General features: G+C 46.9%; 2 protein-coding genes across 7 annotated transcripts; both read left to right on the top strand.

Moving 5' to 3' along the window:
* Nucleotides 1-791: 791 nt before the first annotated feature.
* Nucleotides 792-5,691, top strand: LOC133895288 (protein indeterminate-domain 5, chloroplastic-like). 6 transcript variants are annotated; one of them, XM_062335504.1, is made up of 5 exons: nt 792-1,000; nt 1,548-1,614; nt 1,730-1,921; nt 2,064-2,460; nt 4,341-5,691. In XM_062335504.1, the coding sequence occupies exons 3-5, from the start codon at nt 1,765-1,767 to the stop codon at nt 5,392-5,394; spliced, it is 1,608 nt and encodes a 535-aa protein (XP_062191488.1). In that variant the 5' UTR covers nt 792-1,000; nt 1,548-1,614; nt 1,730-1,764; the 3' UTR covers nt 5,395-5,691. The 6 variants fall into 6 exon arrangements, with proteins under 6 accessions (XP_062191488.1, XP_062191490.1, XP_062191489.1 ...); XM_062335506.1 differs by having other exon boundaries at nt 792-1,042; XM_062335505.1 differs by having other exon boundaries at nt 792-1,094.
* An 8,741-nt stretch (nt 5,692-14,432) lies between these two features.
* Nucleotides 14,433-17,831, top strand: LOC133895228 (uncharacterized). The gene is made up of 8 exons (XM_062335382.1): nt 14,433-14,469; nt 14,666-14,723; nt 14,987-15,032; nt 15,107-15,205; nt 16,313-16,384; nt 16,573-16,882; nt 17,039-17,187; nt 17,403-17,831. The coding sequence occupies exons 1-8, from the start codon at nt 14,433-14,435 to the stop codon at nt 17,829-17,831; spliced, it is 1,200 nt and encodes a 399-aa protein (XP_062191366.1).
* Nucleotides 17,832-23,523: the final 5,692 nt, after the last annotated feature.

Genomic DNA, 23,523 nt, shown 5'->3' with positions numbered 1-23,523 from the left:
TTTTCCAATCTTACCCTTATGATACCCATGATACTTTTTAATGATACCTATGATACTGATGGGCGATAGAGTATCATTGAGCCAATCTAAACCACCGGATGAAGAAAATAGACGGTATGTATTTATTTAGGTGTACTGTAAAAGTCCTCTTAAAAAATGGATGAAGTCAAGCCTAAATAGCCCGGATGAAGTATTTTGTCTATCACGTATATATGGACCGGAGTACTATATATTCTAGGAGAACAATTTTTTTACGGAAAACTCTACGAGAACAATTACTATCAGCTTTCGATGCCTTTTTCTCCCCATCCAGAATTGCGTAGAATGTGGATGAGATGTGTGGAACCAAAATGAAGACTTATTTGTGGTTCTGAATGGTTTATATATCTAGCTAGAGGGCCATGCATCTCTAGACCATTGTAGTATTGCTACTGGTTATTAGTTCCCCTATTTCAGGTCGATCGATTTCCCTCATATGATGATATATACTCTGACTTAATATTTTTTACAGTATATTTTTGTTACGAACGATTAACTGTCTGTTATACTTACTCATCCGGGCCACTTAATCGGGTAATTGATAGATCGAGCAACAGCAAATTAACATCGAGCCAAATATCCCACCGCGTGCAGAGACAGAGAGAGGCCACGGCCACGGGGTGGTGAAATGGACGAGCATCTTCAGATGGTCCCCTAAGGGCACACGCGGGCCCCACCGTCCATGTCACTGTCGTCGACGGCTCATCCCATTCCCCGGCGCGCGCTTACCTTACCCATCGAGCTGAGCTGAGCTGAGCTATTATGGGGGCACCACAACAGGTGAGACGATAGACAAGTGCTCAGAACCAACCACTCACTCCTCCCTCTCCTCTCCTTCCCTTCCCTCCCTCTCCAGGCAGGAGAGAGAGAGAGGCACATGCTCCGGTTGCTAGATTCAGTTCGATCTGAATAGCTACCTGCCCCTTTTCAATCAGCTTTCAGAATTTATTATTACAGCCCGGTTCGTGTTTGTTGCCTTCGATGTGCTCATCCTGTTTTCAAAGTTAGAGGATTTATCTTTCTGTCTACTTCATTTGTTCCTCTCTTAATCAGAGGTGTGTTGTTTGTTCATGTTCTGGTTTCTTGCATGTATGCATGCGTGCATCATCTCATGTTCTCGATCTTCTTCTCCCTTCTTCTCGTTCTCCATGCATGCGCTCCCTAGCTAGGTAGCTCGCTTTGTGCTAGCTTCTCCTCTTTTCTGCCTTGTTTGCAAGTGCAACAACCTCTAGGTTTGTTTGGACTTTCTTCCTCCTTCCTCCCTTTTCGCCGCTTTAATTTGTTTGTTGGTTTGTAGAGAAGGGGCTATACTTTGTCCTGTGGCACAAACACACAGATCCAGCCATGTCCATGTCCATGCATGCTCCAGTCAAGCGTGTAGTAGTACATGTACTCACTGCTTGCATCCATCTTGCATCCATCTATCCTTCGTGGATGGATAGATACATAGATGGATTATTTGTGCAGCTTTCTCACACCATTTGCCTCTTCTCTCCTTTGTCTTCTAGATCGATTGATCGTCCAGAAGAAGCCGGAGGCGATAGGTAGAGAGAGGACGAAAAGGCTAATAGTCAGGTAGACTAGTGTCCACGGCACATACGCTGCCACTTCGTGACTTGGACTAGTCAGTGTGACTGGCTTCATTCTGCTCCGACGTCATAAGACAACAACATTCTTGGTGCTGGTGCAGTGGTGGTGCCGTGCTAATCAACTCGATCGGCTGGGATGGCGGCTGCCTCTTCCGCGCACTTGTTCGGACTCGGCAACGCGCAGATGCAGCCGCCGCCGCTGCAGCAGGCGGCGCCTCCTCCTCCTCCTGCTCCTGCGCAGAACCCTGCCACGCCGGCGCCCAAGAAGAAGAGGAATCAGCCCGGCAACCCAAGCAAGTACCCCAGCCGACCCTCTTCGTTCTAGCAATCCAATTCAATTCAATTTCCTCTTTTTAGGATCATATCGTGTGCATGGTTAATCTGAATCATACGCTAATAATTAATCACAAATGAATCATGCGTGTGATTCAACAGATCCTGACGCAGAGGTGATCGCGCTGTCCCCCAAGACGCTGATGGCGACGAACCGGTTCGTGTGCGAGGTGTGCAACAAAGGTTTCCAGCGGGAGCAGAACCTGCAGCTGCACCGGCGTGGGCACAACCTGCCGTGGAAGCTGAAGCAGAAGAACCCCAAGGATGTGCGGCGGCGGGTGTACCTGTGCCCAGAGCCGACGTGCGTGCACCACGACCCGTCGCGCGCGCTCGGCGACCTCACCGGGATCAAGAAGCACTACTGCCGCAAGCACGGCGAGAAGAAGTGGAAGTGTGACAAGTGCAACAAGCGCTACGCCGTGCAGTCGGACTGGAAGGCGCACTCCAAGACCTGCGGCACCCGCGAGTACCGATGCGACTGCGGCACGCTCTTCTCAAGGTACGTCGATCCAACTCGATCTGCTAATTGTAGATCGGATTTTAGCTTAGCAATTCTTTGAGATCTGCGTTCAATTTATGCGCGAAGCACTGGTCGATTTTCCTTCACTTACTTTTTAGAAGTATTTTTGAATTTTTTAATGTGTGGAGGACAAGGTGTGAGCGAGAGAGAGTTTATGTATGATTGGGTCATGATGAATTCAGTGATGAGAGGGCGCAGAAAGGTGATCGAGATCCATGGAAGCGCGTGGTGATTTGATGTTTGGGTGTTAGCTAGGGTTAGGGTTGTCACTACTGGCCGGCAAGCTAGCTACCTGTTCTCTGCGCCCGTGCTGCGTCTTGCCTTGCGTCTTTCTTGTATGGAATTGGGTTTGGATTCCCATTCCCTCCTTTGCGTGCTTGATTTTGTAAACACAGCAAGAGAGAGAGATAGAGAGAGAGAGGGCACCTGCTCTTGGGTCTTGCCTTGAGGGGCACTGGCCCGTCGCTCCTGGCCTGGCCGCATGACATGGTTATTTTGAGAGTTCGAAGAAACAAACAAAAGGCCGTCTCCTTTTTCACCTCGGAATCCGCAGCATGTCAGGCTGCCCTCTCACTTCACACTTCTCAGTTGTCTCCCTCTCGCTCTCGACGGATCAACCCCACCGTACCTGTTCACGTGATGACTCATGCAGAGCATGCCTCGCAAGTAGCACGGCCATGGCAGTCTGCTGGCCTGTTCTCATGTGAGTGACGGGCCGACGGCCGGATGGGGGATGCATCATGCATATATGCATGCAGCGACACAGCTCTCTCTATTCTTTTGATGGCGTCGTCGTCGTCGTCTCTGCTTCCTGCTCGTTTGTACGTAGCACTCGACGGACCTGAGAATAGATGCCACTCCGGCCGATCGATTGCTCTGATTCTGTCACTTCATGTAAACGTATTCATATATGGCAAGGATACACATGCAATTTCCGTGTCAGTATTTGGATCCTAACCATAGTTTGTATGGTTTGGAAAGGGTACTTTATACATGACAATGTTCATGGACTGCACTTGCTTTGTACATTCCATCCAAAATAGAAATTAATTCTTTCAGTCAACCAAAAACAACAGGAATACAATGTCAGGTTTATTCATTGTATGTACCAGTTCACTTCTACACAATAGCACATTAAAACAGCACATCTTTTATTTGTTCAGACATATTCTAAACACTCTATCAACGGTTCATATATAGGTTGGCTGAAATTTTCTTAATATAAAAGTAGTATTTTTTTTCTTCAATGATCAACATCTAGTCTGATGGCACACAAAATTCTATAATCGGTACTCATTCGATTTAAGAAAAAAACATGCAACTTACAAATAGCAAAACTGAACAACTAAAAATGTGCTACTGCTGACGCGATTGATCAAGCATGAACTCCCCATGCGCCTACTTACATATATTTACCAAAGAACTCACAAAACAGAGATTTTTCAACATTCTTTAGATGCAACAAAAATATGCATCTAATATGCACATGTAATGTTACCTTTTTCCCTAACAGAACTCTGACAATATTAATTTTAAGTTTTGCTATTTTTCATGCGCTTGAAACTAGCTTATTTCTAAATCACCTTCTTAGCTCATTGGATCAACATCCAACTACTTATGAGCTGAGCTAGTTGGGGTTGATCCAGATGCCTTCTTTTTAGAAAATGGATTTAATCCAGAGGCCCACAACAGTTTTGCTATTTTTCGAGTGTTTGAAATATGTCGCTCGAGATAGCACGCATATATATCTGCCTGTTATCTCACACATATTGCTCATTGTAATTTCAGTTTACAAGTATTATACAGTAATTTCCTAAGTAATTAAGCGTTGATGTGTTTTCTTTGGTTGGACATTGCAGGAGGGATAGCTTTATCACCCACCGTGCGTTCTGCGACGCACTGGCGCAGGAGAGCGCACGGGTGCCGCCTATCGGCGCCGAAATGTACGTCTCCGGCGGCATGGCCCACGGCCTCTCCGGGATGGCCGCTTCCCAGCTGCAATCCTTCCAAGACCAGGCCCACTCCTCGGCCACCACCGCCATCAGCGGCAATCCGGCGGCGCAGTTCGAGCACATCATGCCGTCCTCCACCAGCTCCCCCACGTTCCGTGGCGCGCAGCCGGCCTCATTCTATCTAGGGGGTGCCGACAACGGCCAAGGCCAACCCAGCCACACCTCTCTGCTCCACGGCAAGCCGGCCTTCCACGGCCTGATGCAGCTGCCGGAGCAGCACCAGCCGGGGAGCAACGGCCTCCTGAACTTGGGGTTCTTCTCGGGCGCGAGCAGCGGTCAGGACGAGCGCCTCGTCTTCCCAGACCAGTTCAACGGTTCCGCGGCCGGGAACGGCCGCGGCGATGGCGGCGATCACGGCAACAGCAGCGCCAACACCGATTCGGCAGCTATCTTCTCGGGGAATCTAATGGGAAACCAAATGGCAGGCGGCGCCGGCTTCTCTTCTTCCTTGTACAACTCGTCCGAGACCGTCGCGCCGCCGCAGATGTCCGCGACAGCACTGCTGCAGAAAGCCGCTCAGATGGGCGCGACGAAGAGCGGCGGCGGAGGCGGCAGCGTGAACTCGCTGCTCAGGGGGCTCGGTAGCGGCGGCGCTTTGAACGGGAGACCTGCCGGAGCAGCTGGGTTCATGGCAGGTGAGAGCTCGTCGAGGAGCACTTCCCAGGCGGAGAACGAGAGCCAGTTCCGGAACCTCATGAACACGCTCGCGGCTTCCGGGAGTGGAGCCGGCGCAGCGTTCACCGGTGGCTTCCCCGGCGTGGACGACAGCAAGCTGAGCACGAGGGACTTCCTTGGCGTCGGCGGCGGCGTCGTGCGGGGCATGAACGGCGCGGCGGGGCTGCCGCTGCGGCACGGTGCCGCGGGCATTGGCATGGGATTATTGGACCCAGAAATGAAGTAGGAGATCGAAATCCGAAGCAACCAACGCATGCATGCATGCACAACTCTTGGTTCATGCAAGCAAATGATTGACTAGGGTTCATGGAGTTGGTTATTGACGAGAGATCATAATGTTATGGTGCAGGTGCTTGGAGTTGGATGTTCATGGGATGTACCCCCTAGTGTAGTGTAGCTTCTGAGGATCGATCATGGAAGCAAGAAATAACAGCAGAGAACGAAGGGCGGACCATTTGTTCAAATGCTGGTGATTAATCAGTTAATTTTGGCTCTGATAATATCGATCTATTGTTGTCCATCAGTTTGAAGTTCCATCGGGTAACCACTTGTATTCCTACAATTAGTTGTGGGATGTCTCGAAGGAGTGGATCGAATAGGCAGGGGCAAATCTAGAAATTTGAGACACCGGTGTCAGCGTATAACAATCTTGCTTGATCCATGGGGTCATTTCCTATGAAGCAACAGTGTTGCAAAGGCATTTGGTTGAAGGTCGTCGTTGAGGCCACAAGACCCCAATGAATGAATGAACTTGGCTCCGTCCCTGCTGGGAATAGGCGAATATTCAAGCAAGAGGAAGATCTGAGTGCATCCCATGTAGAGGCTGCCTAGCGCCTCTCGGGCATTGTCGGTTCTTCTACAATACGTATAGGGATATCAACGAGCCGAGCTCGAGCGAGCCTACGTTACTAACCGAGTCTAGAGACAGGTTTGAGCTTGGCTCGACTGAAACTCGACTCAGCTTGAGCTTGGCTCGAATATGCTCGTTAATAATTAAAATTCATATCTTTTTTATATTCCTAATGAAGCATACAAATTATCAAATTATTGATTAGAATAAGAGGCTCGCGAGCTTCGGGCCAAGCTCGTGCTCATCTCATTTAGGCTAGAGCTTTGAGCCAAGCTCGAGCTCGGCTCGAATCTTAGACGAGCCGATCTCGATTCGAGCTTTTATATAGGGAGCCGAGTTCGAGTAGCTCACGAGCCTCGATCTTTTTTTATAGCCCAAAATACGTAGTTACATATATCCATTTTGCCTATTATTGTTTTTTTTACATATTATTATACTAGTTGATCTAGCTAGTTCAGCCACCGGGTAAGCACGTCTATTTTGTTGCAACCAAAACTTATATGTCTTTGCCGAGAAGATTAAGGAATTGTGAATGGAAAGAGCAATCGTTTCCTCGCATTTGGAAGAAGAATCAACATTTCAAAATAAGGCTGGGCAAGAATTAATATTGGTCAGTTTTTACTTGTTTCAAATCATTTATACATGTTTGGAAGTTCGTTTTCCATGGAGTTTTGTGGACTTTGTATTTCTTTTTCAGAAACGTGCAGAGGTCTCCTATCTTCATTTATTGATCCATATTGCAATCTAGTGGTACAAATTGTTAAAAAGAAAACGAATTAGGAAGGCAGGAATTCTCACGTACGTGACTCAAGTTTACTAACATCATGTATTTTGTGTGTAAATGGCGATACCATTTTTATTATCTATCACTTCTGATTTATTTATTTTTTTGCTAGGGAAAGTTGAGATTCATTGTCAGTTTAGGGTTTGGTCACAATTATTTCAATCTGTAACAAAGCTAACCATTTACAGACGTTGATTTCATTGGAACAAATGGGAAAGGGCCAGTGGCAGATCTTGAGCCAAGATTTTGGGGGGCTCAACCCCCTCTTCCTCCTCATTCCCCTCATCATTTTTCTCTTTTTCCTTCTTCTTCTCCTCTTCTTCTCTTCTTCTTCTCCTCATCTATGTCTAAAAATTATAGAATGGAGGGGGTTGAGAGCTCTCAAGTGTGCCCACCGCTCCCCTGCCTGCCGGTGGATCCGCCGCTGGAAAGGGCTTATCAGTGTGTGTGAAAGGTGCACAATCGAACAATTAATTTGACACACACACAGTGTGTGTGTGTGTGTGTGTGTTTGCCCAATTTTTTTTCCCTGAAGAGAGTGGTGTGTGGGGTGCACAATCGAACAAGTAAATTCACATGCGATCGATCCACAAATATTACTACTTATTCCAATGGGCTCAAAAGTTGGGGAACATTACGAACACATACGGGCCGGCTAGCGAAAACAGGAGAAAAAGAACCAGGCAAAATCAACTGTTTTTTAGCTAATAAGCAATCAACTATATCCAAAGACATTTTCAATCAAGCCAAACAAAAAATGCAGCATCTGATAGCAAAGAAAACATCCCGGATTTCAGTCAAATTAAATACCATGGAGTATTTAGCAACATTATTCTTGTTCCATAAACACTTGGCAATCCAAGGGGCACTTCACCCAGAAGAATACAAACCATGCGTCGTCCAGGCAACAACGGAAAAGGCCTTGTCGGTAATGTGCACCGGGCCCGGCCGGCAAGATCTGGCCTCCGCGCGCGCACGGCCTACAATATCTGAGCCCAAGGACGCGGCCGCTGAGTTTCTTATGTGCCTGCTGCGTCCGCGGACGTACCGAGTCCCCTGCGCGCCAAGTTGTGCTACCTACACTTCTTATTAGATCACTAGGTGAGCGTCCATGCGAGGCCCAGGCGGATGAGGGGCGCGGTGACCCAGCGAGGCAAGTGGCGCGCGTGGCCCTAGCGGAGGAGCCTAAGTAGGCGTGTTCATGCTGCGCAGGACGGTGTTGCGCGGCCCATATAACCCAGTGGTAGGATGTCCTGGTAAGGATGGATTACTGTATATTTTTTAAGTAGTAGAATTATGTAACATATAATTTGACTGGTGTTTCGTTCGTCGCCTTTAACTCCCTTAGCTGCACCAACTTTCTCTGCATCTCGAGAAAATAAACTATTTGCTACTAAATAGCAACTGGTTCTATAATTCACCATCGAATAGGTCCGATTTCCTTTCATGCCATCGAATAGTGAGTTTTCTTTCTTTTATGTCATCGTCTCCATTAAGCAGAGTGTGGATCTTCGTTAGATGCTATAAAAAGACCATATATGAGTAATTTTTCTAATGCCATTACGAATTGCTAACCAAATTTCTGTTTGCCGCATACTCGTTATTCGATGGTATGGAAGGAAACCGGCCCTGTTCGATAGTGAATCGTAGAACAAGTCACAATTCAATGGCAAATAGTTCATTTTCTCCTACATCTTAAATGGAAACAATAATCCATATAAACTTCAGCCAGGAAACAGTGTCGTGTGTTTCAGTAACTTTTCTTAGCCTTGGGATGAAATCCAACAGCCTACCACTACCTCAAAATTCCTTCCAACCTTTATATGCATATTCTCACTCTCTCCAGACTCTAGCCCTCAATCCTCCTTTGAGCCACACTGGCACCACCTCCTATTGCCTCGCAGACGCTACCCTTCATCGTCGAGGCATACCTACAAGCCCCTCCCGTTGTCGCTACCAGGCATTGGTGCCTCACTCGGCGCCTCCACCTTCCTTAGCTACACCAATTTTTACCTGCGGCTCAAATGGAAACAAGTTATGGTCCATCTAACGTTCACTTGCCCACAAGTAGAGTCATGTTTTAGTAACTTTTTTCACTCGCCGATTAAAAATCCAATGGTCCACCACAAAGTCCCATTCATTTTTCTACACACACACACACACACATATATATATATATCAAACCCTAATCATTTCCCCTCCCTCCCCTCATCCCTCCTTTGCGCCGCGCATCCTCCTATTGCCTCGTAGACACCACCCATCATCATCGAGGCACGTCTGCAAGCACCTCCACCTCCCGTCATTGCTCTCGCCACCGAGGGCGGTCACTCGCCGCCTCCACCTCCCTTAGACGCGTCGGCTTCCTTCGCCATCTCCGATACCTCATAGCTGTCAGATCTACTATCCTCTGCATATCACCCTTTCTCTGGCCTCCGTCCCTGTCGCCGACCGACACCCTCTCATCGAAGCTGCGGTTGTCTCACCCACAGGCAGTCACTCACCGCCCTCGTGGTCCAAAGGTTAGAAAAACTAATGGAATTTTGCAAATTTTCGTATGGATGTGGTTTAGCAAATTTGCGCATTAATTGGATTTTGAATTACTGTTGCCACGTTGCGCATGTCGTATGGACACATACATGCACGTGTTCAAAAATTCCATATCTCCTTGTAGTGTACCACCCGTAAATGACATACATGCATGTCCACACAAGATCGGACATGCATGCTTGACGCTATGTGAACTGCACACAGTGCATGCTCCCTCGGCTCATGTGTTCGGTGTGTTGGTGTCAAGAGGAATAGATGTGTTGATTACTTTTGCTATAAGTGATTGTTCGAGACGAAGCTAAGTTGTAAAGTTATCACGGCCGTCTGATAAATAAAAAAGAAAATAGATTAAAATACTTTCAGTGGTAGGTGTGAGTGTACTATAAAAGAGATATATTTTAGGAAAAAACTAGGAAACTTAAGAGCTAAGTTTTCCAGACCTATAAATAGAGAGGTAGAGTTAGAGAGCTTTGAACCAACCACCTGAGCCCCCTTGTGCCACCCATTTAAGAGTCTTAGAGCTAGGATTTCAGATGAGAGAAGGATGAGTGCTTAGCCTATGTAATATGTGGGAGTTTTGAGAGATAAATCTTTGTAATCCGTTTAAAATAGGGTTGATCTCTTTGAGTAATTAAGTTAATGTTTTTGCATATGCTTGAATTCCCCTCATTCTAGTTTCCCTCTATTGATTCTCTTGCAAGTTTGCAAGTTTTTTGGTTTTCGATTTTGATTTTCATTTTAGTTTTTGAGCTGAAATTTCAGCACCTTATGAGATCATTTTTCTTGTTGCTAGAGGCATAAAAACTCACATTCGAGTGTATGCTCATGGTAATACCCCGTAGGCTGAGGAGCAAAAGGTCTTGAGTACCCTTGCCTCTAAATCATCAACTTGGAGAGGTTCCTTGTCTGGAGATCTTTTCTTTGAGCTGCAGTTTTTCACCTTTGCACGGTTATTTTTCTTGATGTTAGTGACTTAAACACTCACATACTTATGTATTTGAGAGGGTCTGGAGTCCCCTTGCCACTAGACTATCATCTTGGAGGATAACCTTGTCTGGTATCCATCTTCTCTAGTTTCTTTGGAAGTTGCGAGTTTTTTGCGCACAAAGACACATGAAATGGTCTTGAATGAAACATATGGTTCATATTCTATCAATGGAGTTATGTTGCCATAGAACTAGTCTTATTACTTTGTCTCTCTAATTCTTTTGCTTTCGTTTAAGCGTTTTGAGATGTGTTGGATGAGAAATAGGAAAATACCATCTATTTTGAAAGAAATTTATTAAGACGCATATTCACCCCCCTCTAGTCGCCGTTCTCGTTACTACAGATATCAACGAGCCGAGCTCGAGCTTGACAGAAACTCTGAGCCAAGCTCGAGCGAGCCTGAGTTGCTAACCGAGTCTAGAGACAGGTTCAAGCTTGATTTGACTGAAACTCGACTCAGCTTGAACTCGACTCGAGTATGCTCGTTAATAATTAAAATTCATAACTTTTTTTCTATTCCTAATGAAGCATATAAATTATCAAATTATTGATTAGAATAAGAGGCTCACGAGCTTCGACCTAAGCTCAGGCTCGTCTCATTTAGGCTTGCGAGCTTTGAGTTAAGCTTGAGCTCGGCTCGAATCTTAGACGAGCCGATCTTGAATCGAGCTTTTATATAGCGAGACGAGTTCGAGTAGCTCGCGAGTCTCGAGCTTTTTTAATATCACTAAATACGTAGTTACATATATCCAGTTCACAATTCTGAAAAAGAAATTGTCTTTGCCGAGAAGATTAAGGAATTGTGAATGGAAAGAGCAATCGTTTCCTCGCATTTGGAAGAAGAATCAACATTTCAAAATAAGGCTGGGCAAGAATTAATATTGGTCGGTTTTTACTTGTTTCAAATCATTTATACATGTTTGGAAGTTAGTTTTCCATGGAGTTTTGTGGACTTTGTATTTCTTTTTTAGAAACGTGCAGAGGTCTCCTATCTTCATTTATTGAATCCATATTGCAATCTAGTGGTACACATTGTTAAAAAAAAAACGAATTAGGAAGGCAGGAATTCTCACGTACGTGACTCAAGTTTACTAACATCATGTATTTTGTGTGTAAATGGCGACACCATTTTTATTATCTATCACTTCTGATTTATTTATTTTTGCTAGGGAAAGTTGAGATTCATTGTCAGTTTAGGGTTTGGTCACAATTATTTCAATCTGTAACAAAGCTAACCATTTACAGACGTTGATTTCATTGGAACAATTGGGAAAGGGCCAGTGGCAGATCTGGAGCCAAGATTTTGGGGGGCTCATCCCCCTCTTCCTCCTCATTCCCCTCATCATTTTTCTCTTCTTCCTTCTTCTCCTCTTCTTCTCTTCTTCTTCTCTCATCTATGTCTAAAAATTATAAAAGGGAGGGGGTTTGAGAGCTCTCAAGTGTGCCCACCGCTCCCCTGCCTCCCGGTGGATCCGCCGCTGGAAAGGGCTTATCAGTGTGTGAAACGCAAATTTTGGGATCAACCTAATCTTAAGCTCCCCAACCGCCACAGTCGTCAGAAAGGTTTCCGACTTCAAGCGTAGGGGAAACGTCCAAAAGAAATGTGAACAATCATCGAGAATGCATATTCTCACTCTCGCCAGACTCTAGCCCTCACCCCTCCTTTGCGCCACGCTGGCACCGCCTCCTATTGCCTCGCAGACGCCACCCTTCATCGTCGAGGCATACCTACAAGCCCCTCCCGTTGTCGTTACCAGGCATTGGTGCCTCGCTCGGCGCCTCCACCTTCCTTATCTACACCAATTTTTATTTGCGGCTCAAATGGAAACAAGTTATGGTCCATCTAACGTTCACTTGCCCAAAAGTAGAGTCATGTTTTAAACTTTTTTCAGTCGCCGATTAAAAATCCAATGGTCCACCACAAAGTCCCGTTCATTTTTCTACTATATATATATATATATATATATATATATATATATATATATATATATATATATATATCTATATATATATCAAACCCTAATCATTTCCCCTCCCTCCCCTCATCCCTCCTTTGCGTCGCGCATCCTCCTATTGCCTCACAGACACCACCCATCATCATCAAGGCGCGTCTGCAAGCACCTCCACCTCCCGTCATTGCTCTCACCACCGAGGGCGGTCACTCGCCGCCTCCATCTCCCTCAGACGCACCAGCTTCCTTTGCCATCTCCGATACCTCATAGCTGCCGGATCTACTGTCCTCTACATATCACCCTTTCTCTGGCCTCCGTCCCTGTCGCCGACCGACACCCTCTCATCGAAGCTACGGTTGCCTCACCCGCAGGCAGTCACTCACCGCCCTCGTGGTCCAAAGGTTAGAAAAACTAATGGAATTTTGCAAATTTTGGTATGGATGTGGTTTAGCAAATTTGTGCATTTATTGGATTTTGAATTACTGTTGCCACGTTGCCCATGTCGTATGGACACATACACGCACGTGTTCTCGGACTTTACTAAATATGAGTCTTTAGTTTGGTGACAACGTTTTCCAGGAGTTCGTTAGTCGTAGTGATGGTTTTGGAACTCACGCAGTAGTGCCGTTGGTCAATATTGAGAGTTCTCACCGCCGGCATCCAAGCAGTACTTGGCTTTTTGTTTGCATTTGGCCTTAGTTTTTCCTATCGAAATCCAAGTAGAAATGTGACTTTTCATCATACTTTTGTAAAAGAAGGCATGGAACCTTTTGTTTTTGTAAAAACCAAAATCTAAGCAAAAGGTACTTTGGCGCCATTTTTCCTCTCAAACACCAAAAACCAAAGAAAAAGGTACTTTTCCACCGCACTTCTCTAAAAAAACAACCATATACATGCTTGGATTTAACTTTACTTTTTCATGAAAGATGGAAACCTACACAAAAGATGCGCCTTTTCCCACTACAACTTTTGAAAGGAAGGCCAAACCTTTTTTTTGGAGGGTTTTAGATTTTTCTGGAAAGCCAAAAACCCAAATAAAAGGTGCTTTTGCACAACAACTTTTAAAAAGTACTGAAAATTTTATTTGGGTTTGTCTTTAAATTTTCCAAAAAAAAAACTCAAAACACCCAAAAGGTATTTTTTTTTCATCAGATATTTTCTATGAAGACAAACCTTTTGTTCAACAAATGTGCTTTTGGCTGTTAGTGAAAAGCGGAAACTGAAATAAAAAATGTGCTTTTTCACTACACTTATTGAAAAAGCTTATGTTTGGATTTTGCATTATTTTTCCGGAAAGCCAAAACCCAAACAAAAAGGTGCCTTTTCAGCACACTTTTGTAAGAATAGACGAGCCTTTTGTTTGTATGGGCTTTAGTTGTTCATGAAAAAGCTAAAACCCAAACAAAGAGATGCCTTTTCACCACACATTTCTAAGAAGAGCCAAGGCTTTTGATTGGATTGGGCTTTAGTTTTTCCTAAAAAGACAATACCCAAAACAAAAGGTGCTTTTACACCATACTTTTTTTTAAAAAAAAAAGCTAACCCTTTTGTTTGATTTGGCTTCAGTTTTCCTTGAAAAATGGTTTTCCTGAGCTTTTTTAAAAGCTAAAGCTATCGTACAACTAAAAAACAAAATAAGGCTGGTTGAAAGGTGTTTGCAGTGATTTTTGAGGGTTGGGTTTCCATGAACTACTGAAGTTAGGATAGATTTTTAATGTTTCAAAATTGAGAATATATGGTGGCTCGACTCTCATATTTAATTTGCCTTATCTGGTAAAGTTGCTTTTGGAAAAAAAAAACAACTACCATACAAAGAGGGCCCTTGACTTTGAGTGTTTCGTTTTGTGGTTATGCGAGTTCCAATTCAAAGGGTCTAAGATTTGAGAATCTGAAATACATATTATATTTATCCCTCAATTTTGTTGCAAATGAACCACAGTTCTTATTCTGATATCAAAGGTCAACCAAAATAGAAATTATTCAATAGTCTCTATTCTAATTTCTTAATTCTAGGCCCAATTCCAATAGGAAACTAAGGTGTAGTATTTTCTAGTAAAAATCTCCACTCTGTTTCAATTCATGTAAGGATTTATGCCTTTTCCTTTTTGTAATTTCTTTTTCATTTGTTGTTGCAGGGAACAAAGATGGACATTGAAGGAAATGCAATAGATGGACTCCAAGGTTTGGTGCTCCATCACATGTGCCTGTTGTTATTGTTGTTGCCTGGAGATTTGAACTATGAGAGGGGGAAATAACAACTGAACATGAACCACAAAATGGAATTCTGATATTTTCTATTATGTTTCTATTTTACCTGTTTCTGTTTAGTAAATTCGATGAGTCGGTAATAATAATTCTACATTTTCTTATTGGGCAGGGCCCACAGCTTTACCTAGCAAAAGGTTGTTGCTATCAATCCTAGATAAGCTGCAAAAGTAAGTCGTATCTCCCACTCTACTCACACTTAGGTAGAGTAGTAGTCACCCCTGTGGCCCCAAATTCGCTCAAAGACCCATGTCTTAAAGTGTGATGGGCATAAGTGTGTAGCATCTCCTCTTGAATTTTGGTTGCTTTGCCCAAGAGGCTTAACTTGGCTATTATGTTTTAGATATTTGTAGAGTTAACTGTAAAGTGGCAATGCAGACGTAGCATTTCAGGTTATTATAGGTAGGTTTTTTCATTGTTTTATTTCTTGCAGGAAGGATACCTATGGCACCTTTGCGGATCCTGTTGATACAGAAAAGGTTGTTATTGTTTAGACTCTAGATATGATGTTACTTATTTTTGTTTACTAATTCTAATGGGACATTGTTTTCAGATCTCAAAATACCATGTTACTATCAAGCATCCAATGAATTTTGAGACTATCCGGAAGAAGCTTGACGGGGGAGAGTATGCAAACTTGGAGCAATTTGAGGTTTGGGCTCAATGATCTCCAATTGAATAGTTAAATGTTATGTAAATCTTCTTGTTTTTAATTTGCTTCACCTCCCTAAGGAAAGTTTTGAGGCCTTTTATGTTGTGTGTGTTAATTCTTTTGACAAATATTTGTTATTCCTTGCCGGTTTTAGCTCTAGTTTTGAATATCCCATACACTTGACACAAAAATTTAGTGTCATTTGGGGAGGTGGTCTAGAATAATCTTAGTATGGTGCCATTAACATTAGATTGAATTTGTTGGGGCACGAAACGTGCTCCAGACAGAATACGATGAGAGTCTCTTCCAATAAATAGGCTTAAGCTTAGGGATGAATTAAGAATCAAAAGAAGAGGAAGAAGAGAGTTTGTAGTTTTTGGTCTAGAGAGGGATCCCCTGCCTGCCCCTTGATGGCTTATTTTATGGGCAAGGGAAATTACGAGCCTGCCTCTAAGATATTATGTTATAATCATGTGCATAGAAGGGTATTTTAGGTATTTCATCTCTTTATATGTGACGTGGTAACTAAGATACTATGATCGTTATAGTAATGCTATAGTACGTCGTCTAAATATCTCATGCCTGGGGCATTTTCCCCAACAAAATTTTTAATGGAACATTGAATGTCCTATATTCATGTAGTACACTAATATATAGGAAATTACAACCTTTTTATTTTCAGAATGGGTTCTCTCCGAATTTCATTACTCAGAAGCAAAGAAATTATAACATGTCCCAACATTCAAAATACAGGAAAAAGAGCTAAACACAACGAAAATACTTCCGAGTTTGCCAACGCAGCACATAGGACTGACCCCAAGCAAAACCCGCCAAAGAAACCACCTCATGTGTTCACCGGAACACACACAGCTGTGCTTAGCATAGAACAGGTCGCAAGTTACAAAAAGGTAAGCCTATCCAGGCAGTGGAACTCCAAAATACGACCAAAAGAGGCTTCAGCCATCTGCTTGCGCTCAACAGCCCACCATCATTGGTCCTCTTAGCTAAACTTGATGCTTGTACCAGCATGGACAAAAATTACAACCTTTTACAATACTGAAAGGTCTACTAATATCATAGGATCTAACTTTAACTATTTATTGTCAGGCGGATGTGCTGTTAGTAATCTCAAATGCTATGTGCTACAATGAACCTGCAGATACAGTGTACTACCGCCAGGTAACTCTTCATGCCATCTTTATATTGATTCGGTATTATGGTTGTGCTTTTAGACCAGCTGGTCGTTTATTCGTCTTAATATATTGATATGCAGCTCTCCTTATGGTTAAAAAATGTCATCTTAATCTATATATAACCATCAGGTTGTGGTTTGTGCTGTATAATACAAATGGTGTCATGCAATACAGGCCCAAGCTTTTGAAGAGCTCGCTAAAAGGAACTTCAAGGATCTTAGAGAACATGGTGATGTCGTTGAATCCGAATCAGAAGTGGAACCAATATCAAAGCCACGCAGGGGCAGGCCACCAAAGAAGAACACTGTCAAACCAGAAGCTGCTGCTCAGGCTTCTACGGAGGCACCACCTGGTAGTGCTGGAAATGGTCGACGATTACCGAGCTTAAGACCCAACCATGGATGGAAAGGAAACAAGCACAAGTCAAGTAATGCAGATGCACCAAGAGCTTCTTGTCGACACGAGAGAGGTGAGGCGTACTCAGGTTTGCTTTTATGCTTTAGAAAGTTTGCTTTTATATGCGAGTCACCCATAACTTAACATGGTGAAACAACATGCAGTCAAAAAAGAGTGTTGTCGTCCAATTTAGTTATTTCTTGATTCTAAATTAACCTTGTATAAATTCTTGCCTCTCTTGCAGCTCAAACGAGTGATGGATTAGCAAAAACCAAGGCATGGCCACATGTGAAAGATGGAAGTAGGAGGAGCACATACTATCAAGAACAACCATCTGTTCCTACACCCCAGCCGCCACTGCCAGCTTGGAACTGTGGAACAAGCAACCACCTGGTACGAGTTGAGTTTTTCTAGCACCTTACTATTTACGGCGCCTGTTTGAACGTGTGAACTTCGTAAGGGACTAAGGGAACACAAAATTTCACATGTTCCAAATAGGTCCATGCAGTTCACTTTGCATTGTTAACCTGAATATTAGTGAACAAAAATTATCACCAGTAATAATTATCACACATGTAATATTAATATGCCTGTCATGGGTTCCACAGGTTGCACTCCATCAGCAGGGGCACTCCTACGCCCACAGCCTCGCTCGTTTCGCTAAAGACCTTGGTCCAATCGTTTGGGACATGGCGGTGAGCCGGATCGAGCAGGTGCTCCCTCCGGGGACCAACTTTGGCCGTGGTTGGGTTGAAGATGTTGGCTCGCCGGCGTCCATCGTGTTGCCAACGCTCAACATGGCTACTTCTGTTGCCCCAAGGCACCCGTCACAGCCCCAGCCACCACCAGCAGCGAGTGCTTCTACTTCTGCTTCTGCAGGCGCCATGCTGCAGCAGTTCAACGACTCGCCTGCAGCATTAGGGTCCTGGCTTGGACCATCACCGCAGGCTTCAGTAGATAGTGTCAACGGTTTCAATGTTGCTCAACTGCAGAGGTTTCTTGGATCATCCGCGCCTAATTTGCCCGGCTTTTATTAGAGTAACATTGTCCTTGTGTCGAAGCAGTGGTCGAGCTGTTAGTTTATAGGTCTGTAGGGACTTGGTTCATTTTCAGAGTCTGTTGTCGTCGCTGTTGTCGGATTTCCGTCAGGCGTCTCAGTGTTGCTGCGTCGCTGAGGCGCCGTGTAGTGGTCCGAGTCGTGCAGATAGTTCACGGCAGGACCGGTAGGTAATGGACCGATTCTCTGGGCATGACGAGCACAACGGTGTGGGCGACGTGATCGGGTCATGGCCAGAGAAATCGGGGCGTTCTGGACTGAATAAAAGGGGAATGAAAAAACTCAGAAAAGCGCAGGTCTATTCGCGTACCAAAACTTCAGTGTCTTCCAGCTCTCTCGCGCGTGTGTTCTTGTGATCTTCCTGTGATTGTTGGGAATCTCTCCCTCTCTCTAGTGCTAAACAAGACAACACAGGAGAGGCAATATTTGGCGACGCAGCTATCACAGCTCACGTCTCTTTTTCTCTTTTTTTTCTGCTTCAAAACTGAACTGATGCAGTACATATATATACACAAGCAGGCACTTCAGCAAGACCCACTCACACCACGATCTACCTAGTTTCATGCTCCACCAAGCATGCACCTAATGACCAGGTAATTTCTCACCTGCATGCACTAACAAACTAACTAATCTTGCATGCACCATGCATGCATATCTACTACTTGAGCCGATTCACTCGGCTAACTTCTGTTGGATATTCCATCACACGTTCACCACTTTTAGATCCTTTTAGTTATTTACAACATTTTGTAATAATCCCTGTAATCAGGAAGTAGTTGAACACGTTCCACGGCTGGAGCTTTTCAGGGCATGTCCAGTCCGTGGACACGCACGTCGCTCGGCGTTCGCACGCCGCGCATGACGGGTAGATTCAGTTGTATTCGTTCCCTTTATATTTGCAATACAATAGCAGAAAACGCTGCCGCTACTTCGCAGCACAAACCACTCGTCTTCCACCTTGTTCCAGTCGCAGAGCTTGTTCCAACATTTGGTATCGAGAGCCCCGTTGAGATCCCGGCAATCATGTCCCGCGTCTCTGCCCCGGGACGCCAGCAGCGAGCTGGTCAGTTGTCGCCTCCACGCCTTCATCATCGCCGCAGGTCGCCTTCTCCACCGCCGAGGCGCAATCGTCATCGCCATGGCGACGTCGTCGAGCGAGTCGTCGAGAAGTCGTCGGCCGGCCTGGTCTACCCAGTCCTCACGCGCACCAACTACACGGAGTGGTCGCTCGTGATGCGCGTGAACTTGCAGGCGGCGGGCCTCTGGAGGGTCATCGAGACCGGCGTCGGCACCTACAACGACGATCGCCATGCCTTGGCCGCGCTCCTCCGTGCAGTGCCACTGGAGATGCAGGCTGGCTTGGCGGTCAAGGAGACGGCGGCCGAAGCGTGGGATGCGATCCGCACAATTCGCGTCGGCGTCGACCGAGTCAAGGAAGCCAACGCTGAGAAGCTGCGACAAGACTTCAACGAGATCTCCTTCAAGCCAGGCGAGTCGGTGGAGGACTTCACCATGCGCATCAACACGCTCGCCAACGAGCTGCGCGTTTTAGGTGATGATCTGCCGGAAAAGGAGGTGGTGAGGAAGATGCTGCACTCTGTTCCTGAGCAGTTGGAGACCATTGCGATCTCCATCGAGACGCTTCTCGATCTCGACGCTATGTCGATCGAGGAGGTCGCCGGGCGGCTGCGTGCAGTCGAGAGGAGGAAGAAGACGGCACAGGCGAAAGAAAACGGCGGCCGCCTCCTACTCACGGAGGAGGAGTGGATCGCGCGTCTGAAGAGCCGAGATGGCGCTGGATCCGGATCGAGCTCCAACAACCGCGGGCGGCGCGGCAGTGGCAAGCTGCCGCGCGGACAAGGTCGCGGTACCGGCGGCAAAGGCGGGAAGCCCACGGCGAGCGAAGCCAACCCAAACGATGTTTGCGGTTACTGTGGCAAAAAAGGTCATTGGGCCAAGCAGTGTAGAAAGAAGAAGAGGGATGAAGAGGCCCATGTGGCCCAAGGTGAAGAGGAAGAACAAAGCCTGCTGATGGCCCACGTCGTCCTGGATGCAGCGTCGGCGCCGTCGCCCCCTTTCCCTGCTCCGGCTCTGTCTCCACGGCGCTGCGTCGAGATCCACGAGCACAAGGTGTTCGCCGACCTGAGCTCGCCGGAGGACCGCAGTGACCGCCGCTGGGTCCTCGACACCGGCGCTACCAACCATATGACTGGGGCCAAGTCCTTCTTCTCAGAGTTCGACACTCAGACCTGCAGCACCGTGAAATTTGGGGACGGCTCCGTCACTCGAATTGAGGGGCGCGGGTCCATCATCTTCACCTGCAAGAATGGAGAGCACCGCACATTGACAGGGGTGTATTTCATCCCGCGTCTGAGGGCCAACATCATCAGTATCGGTCAACTCGACGAGAATGGCTGCCGCGTGGACATCGACGCCGGAATCCTGCGCCTCTACGACCAGAGCAGACGCCTCCTCGCCAAGGTACACCGTGCGCCCTCCCGTCTGTACTACCTCGAGCTCGATGTGGGGCGGCCGGTGTGCCTGGCTGCAAGAAGCTCCGAGGCGGCGTGGCAGTGGCACGCGCGGTTCGGACATCTGAACTTCGCGTCGCTCCGCAAGATGGCCAGTCAACAGATGGTGCGTGGGCTGCCGCCACTTGATCAGGCAGATCAGGTGTGCGACGGTTGTCTGGCGGGCAAACAGCGATGCGCGGCGTTCCCGGATCATGCACGACGCAGGGCAGAGCATGCTCTGGATCTGGTTCATGGTGATCTTTGCGGGCCGATCACACCACCGACGCCAAGTGGTAACCAATATTTCCTACTTCTAGTAGATGACATGAGCAGATTCATGTGGCTGCGACTTCTCTCTCACAAGAGTCAGGCGCCATCGGAGATAAAGAATTTCCAAGCTGCAGTTGAAGTCGAGACCGGGCGCAAGCTGAAGGTTCTGCGCACGGACCGTGGGGGGGAGTTCACCTCCATCGAGTTCGGAAGATACTGCGCAGAGCGTGGCGTCGAGCGGCAGCTCACTGCACCCTACTCCCCGCAACAGAACGGGGTGGTTGAGCGCCGCAACCAGAGCGTGGTCGCCATGGCACGCTGCATGCTCAAAGCCAAGAAGATGCCCGGGTACTTCTGGGGAGAAGCGGTCTCAACGGCCGTGTACATTCTCGACCGCTCGCCCACACGTGCACTCGTCGGCAAGACTCCCTACGAAGCCTGGCATGGTGAAGCGCCCGCTGTGCACTACTTCAGAACCTTCGGGTGTGTCGCTCATGTCAAAGTGACGCGTCCAAACCTGCAGAAGCTGGAAGACAGGAGCATCAAGACAGTGTTCGTGGGATATGAAGCCGGCTCCAAAGCCTACCGCTGCTATGATCCCGTTGGCAAGCGTGTCATCATCAGCCGCGACGTCGTCTTCGACGAGGCGGCGCACTGGAGCTGGGAGAACGGCGACGAGAACGGGGGTGTCGACGGCGAGCCTTTCGTTGTCGAGTACATCACGAAGGTGATCACCACGCCGCAAGCTGATGCACGTACTCCTTCCCCTTCACCAGGCCCGGCATCACCGAGAACGCCTCCAGCACCTCACGCGGCTTCACCAGCACCGGCATCGCCTGCAGCACCGGCATCGCCCGCGTCTCCGATCAGCTTCGTGTCGCCACCACCTGAGTTCGACGACGACGCCCTCGACGTTGGACATGATGACGCCCCACTTCGGTACAGGACCCTCGACTCCGTGATCGGGCCTGCACCAGCGCCTGGATTTGCACAGAGAGTGCTGGGAGACGAGCTCAACTTCACTACTGCTGAAGAGCCAGCCTCTTTCGGAGAAGCAGAGAAGGAAGCATCATGGCGCAAGGCAATGCGTGAAGAAGTCAAGGCAATTGAGGACAATCACACGTGGGAGCTTGTCTCACTGCCTGCTGGTCACAAGGCGATTGGGCTCAAGTGGGTGTTTAAGGTGAAGCGCAATGAGAGCGGCGACATCGTGCGACACAAGGCACGATTGGTGGCAAAGGGCTATGTTCAGCGAGCCGGGATTGACTTCGATGAGGTCTTTGCACCGGTGGCACGGCTGGAGTCGGTGCGGATGATGGTGGCACTTGCAGCTCACGAGAAGTGGGAAGTACATCACATGGATGTCAAGAGCGCGTTCTTGAATGGAGAATTGAAGGAGGAAGTGTATGTTCAGCAGCCGCTTGGATTCGTTGTTGCAGGCAGCGAGCACAAAGTACTTCGTCTTCGCAAGGCGTTGTATGGACTCCGACAAGCACCGAGGGCCTGGAATGCTAAATTGGACGCCACCATGGCATCACTTAGTTTCCAGAGGAGCAGCTCCGAGCATGGGATTTACACGCGCAGCAGAGAAGAAGGACGGCTAATCGTCGGTGTTTATGTAGATGATCTTATCATTACTGGCACCAGCCAAGAGCTCATTGAGGAATTCAAGTCAGAGATGAAGAAAACCTTTCAGATGAGTGATCTTGGTCTCCTATCTTATTATCTTGGCATTGAGATCAAGCAGGGGAAACAGGGCATTTTTCTCAGTCAGACTGCGTATGCAGCAAAGTTGCTTGATCGTTGTGGCATGAAGGCCTGTAATCCCAGTGCAGCACCTATGGAGAGTCGTTTGAAGTTGAGCAAACACAGCACAGCAGAGGCTGTTAATTCCACTGAGTACAGAAGAATTGTCGGTGCACTCAGGTACTTGCTCCATACCCGACCAGATTTAGCATTCGCGGTTGGTTACCTGAGCAGATTCTTGGAGGCACCACACGAAGATCATCTTGCTGCAGTGAAGCGCGTGTTGCGGTATATTGCTGGCACGCAGGAGAAGGGTCTGCACTACTGCAGACAGGAGGAAGAAGTGCCAAAGCTAGTCGGTTTCAGTGATGCAGACATGGCCGGCGACACTGATGATCGTAAAAGCACCAGTGGCATCATTTTCTTCCTCGGTGGAAACCCCATCACTTGGCAGTCGGTCAAACAAAAGGTTGTGGCTCTATCGTCGTGCGAAGCAGAATACATAGCGGCTGCCACAGCTGCATGTCAAGGTATCTGGCTTGCTCGACTCCTTGCTGATATGATTGGAATGAAGGTTGGTGTTCCTGAGCTGCTGGTTGACAACCAATCGGCGATTGCTTTGAGCAAAAATCCGGTGTTCCATGATAGAAGCAAGCACATCGACGTGCGCTACCACTTCCTTCGGCAGTGCGTTGATGAAGGCAGCATCATTCTTAGTCACATTGCAACAGATCAGCAATTGGCGGACATACTGACCAAGGCACTTGGGCGTGTTCGTTTCCAGAAGCTGCGCGACAGAATTGATGCAGGTGATCGTGTTCAGGATTAGGGGGAGAATTGTTGGATATTCCATCACACGTTCACCACTTTTAGATCCTTTTAGTTATTTACAACATTTTGTAATAATCCCTGTAATCAGGAAGTAGTTGAACACGTTCCACGGCTGGAGCTTTTCAGGGCATGTCCAGTCCGTGGACACGCACGTCGCTCGGCGTTCGCACGCCGCGCATGACGGGTAGATTCAGTTGTATTCGTTCCCTTTATATTTGCAATACAATAGCAGAAAACGCTGCCGCTACTTCGCAGCACAAACCACTCGTCTTCCACCTTGTTCCAGTCGCAGAGCTTGTTCCAACAACTTCG

The sequence above is a fragment of the Phragmites australis genome, chromosome 16, assembly GCF_958298935.1.
Source record: "Phragmites australis chromosome 16, lpPhrAust1.1, whole genome shotgun sequence".
Lineage (NCBI taxonomy): Eukaryota > Viridiplantae > Streptophyta > Magnoliopsida > Poales > Poaceae > Phragmites > Phragmites australis.
Note: the sequence above shows the minus strand (reverse complement) of the source record. Positions and strands in the feature narration are given on the sequence as shown.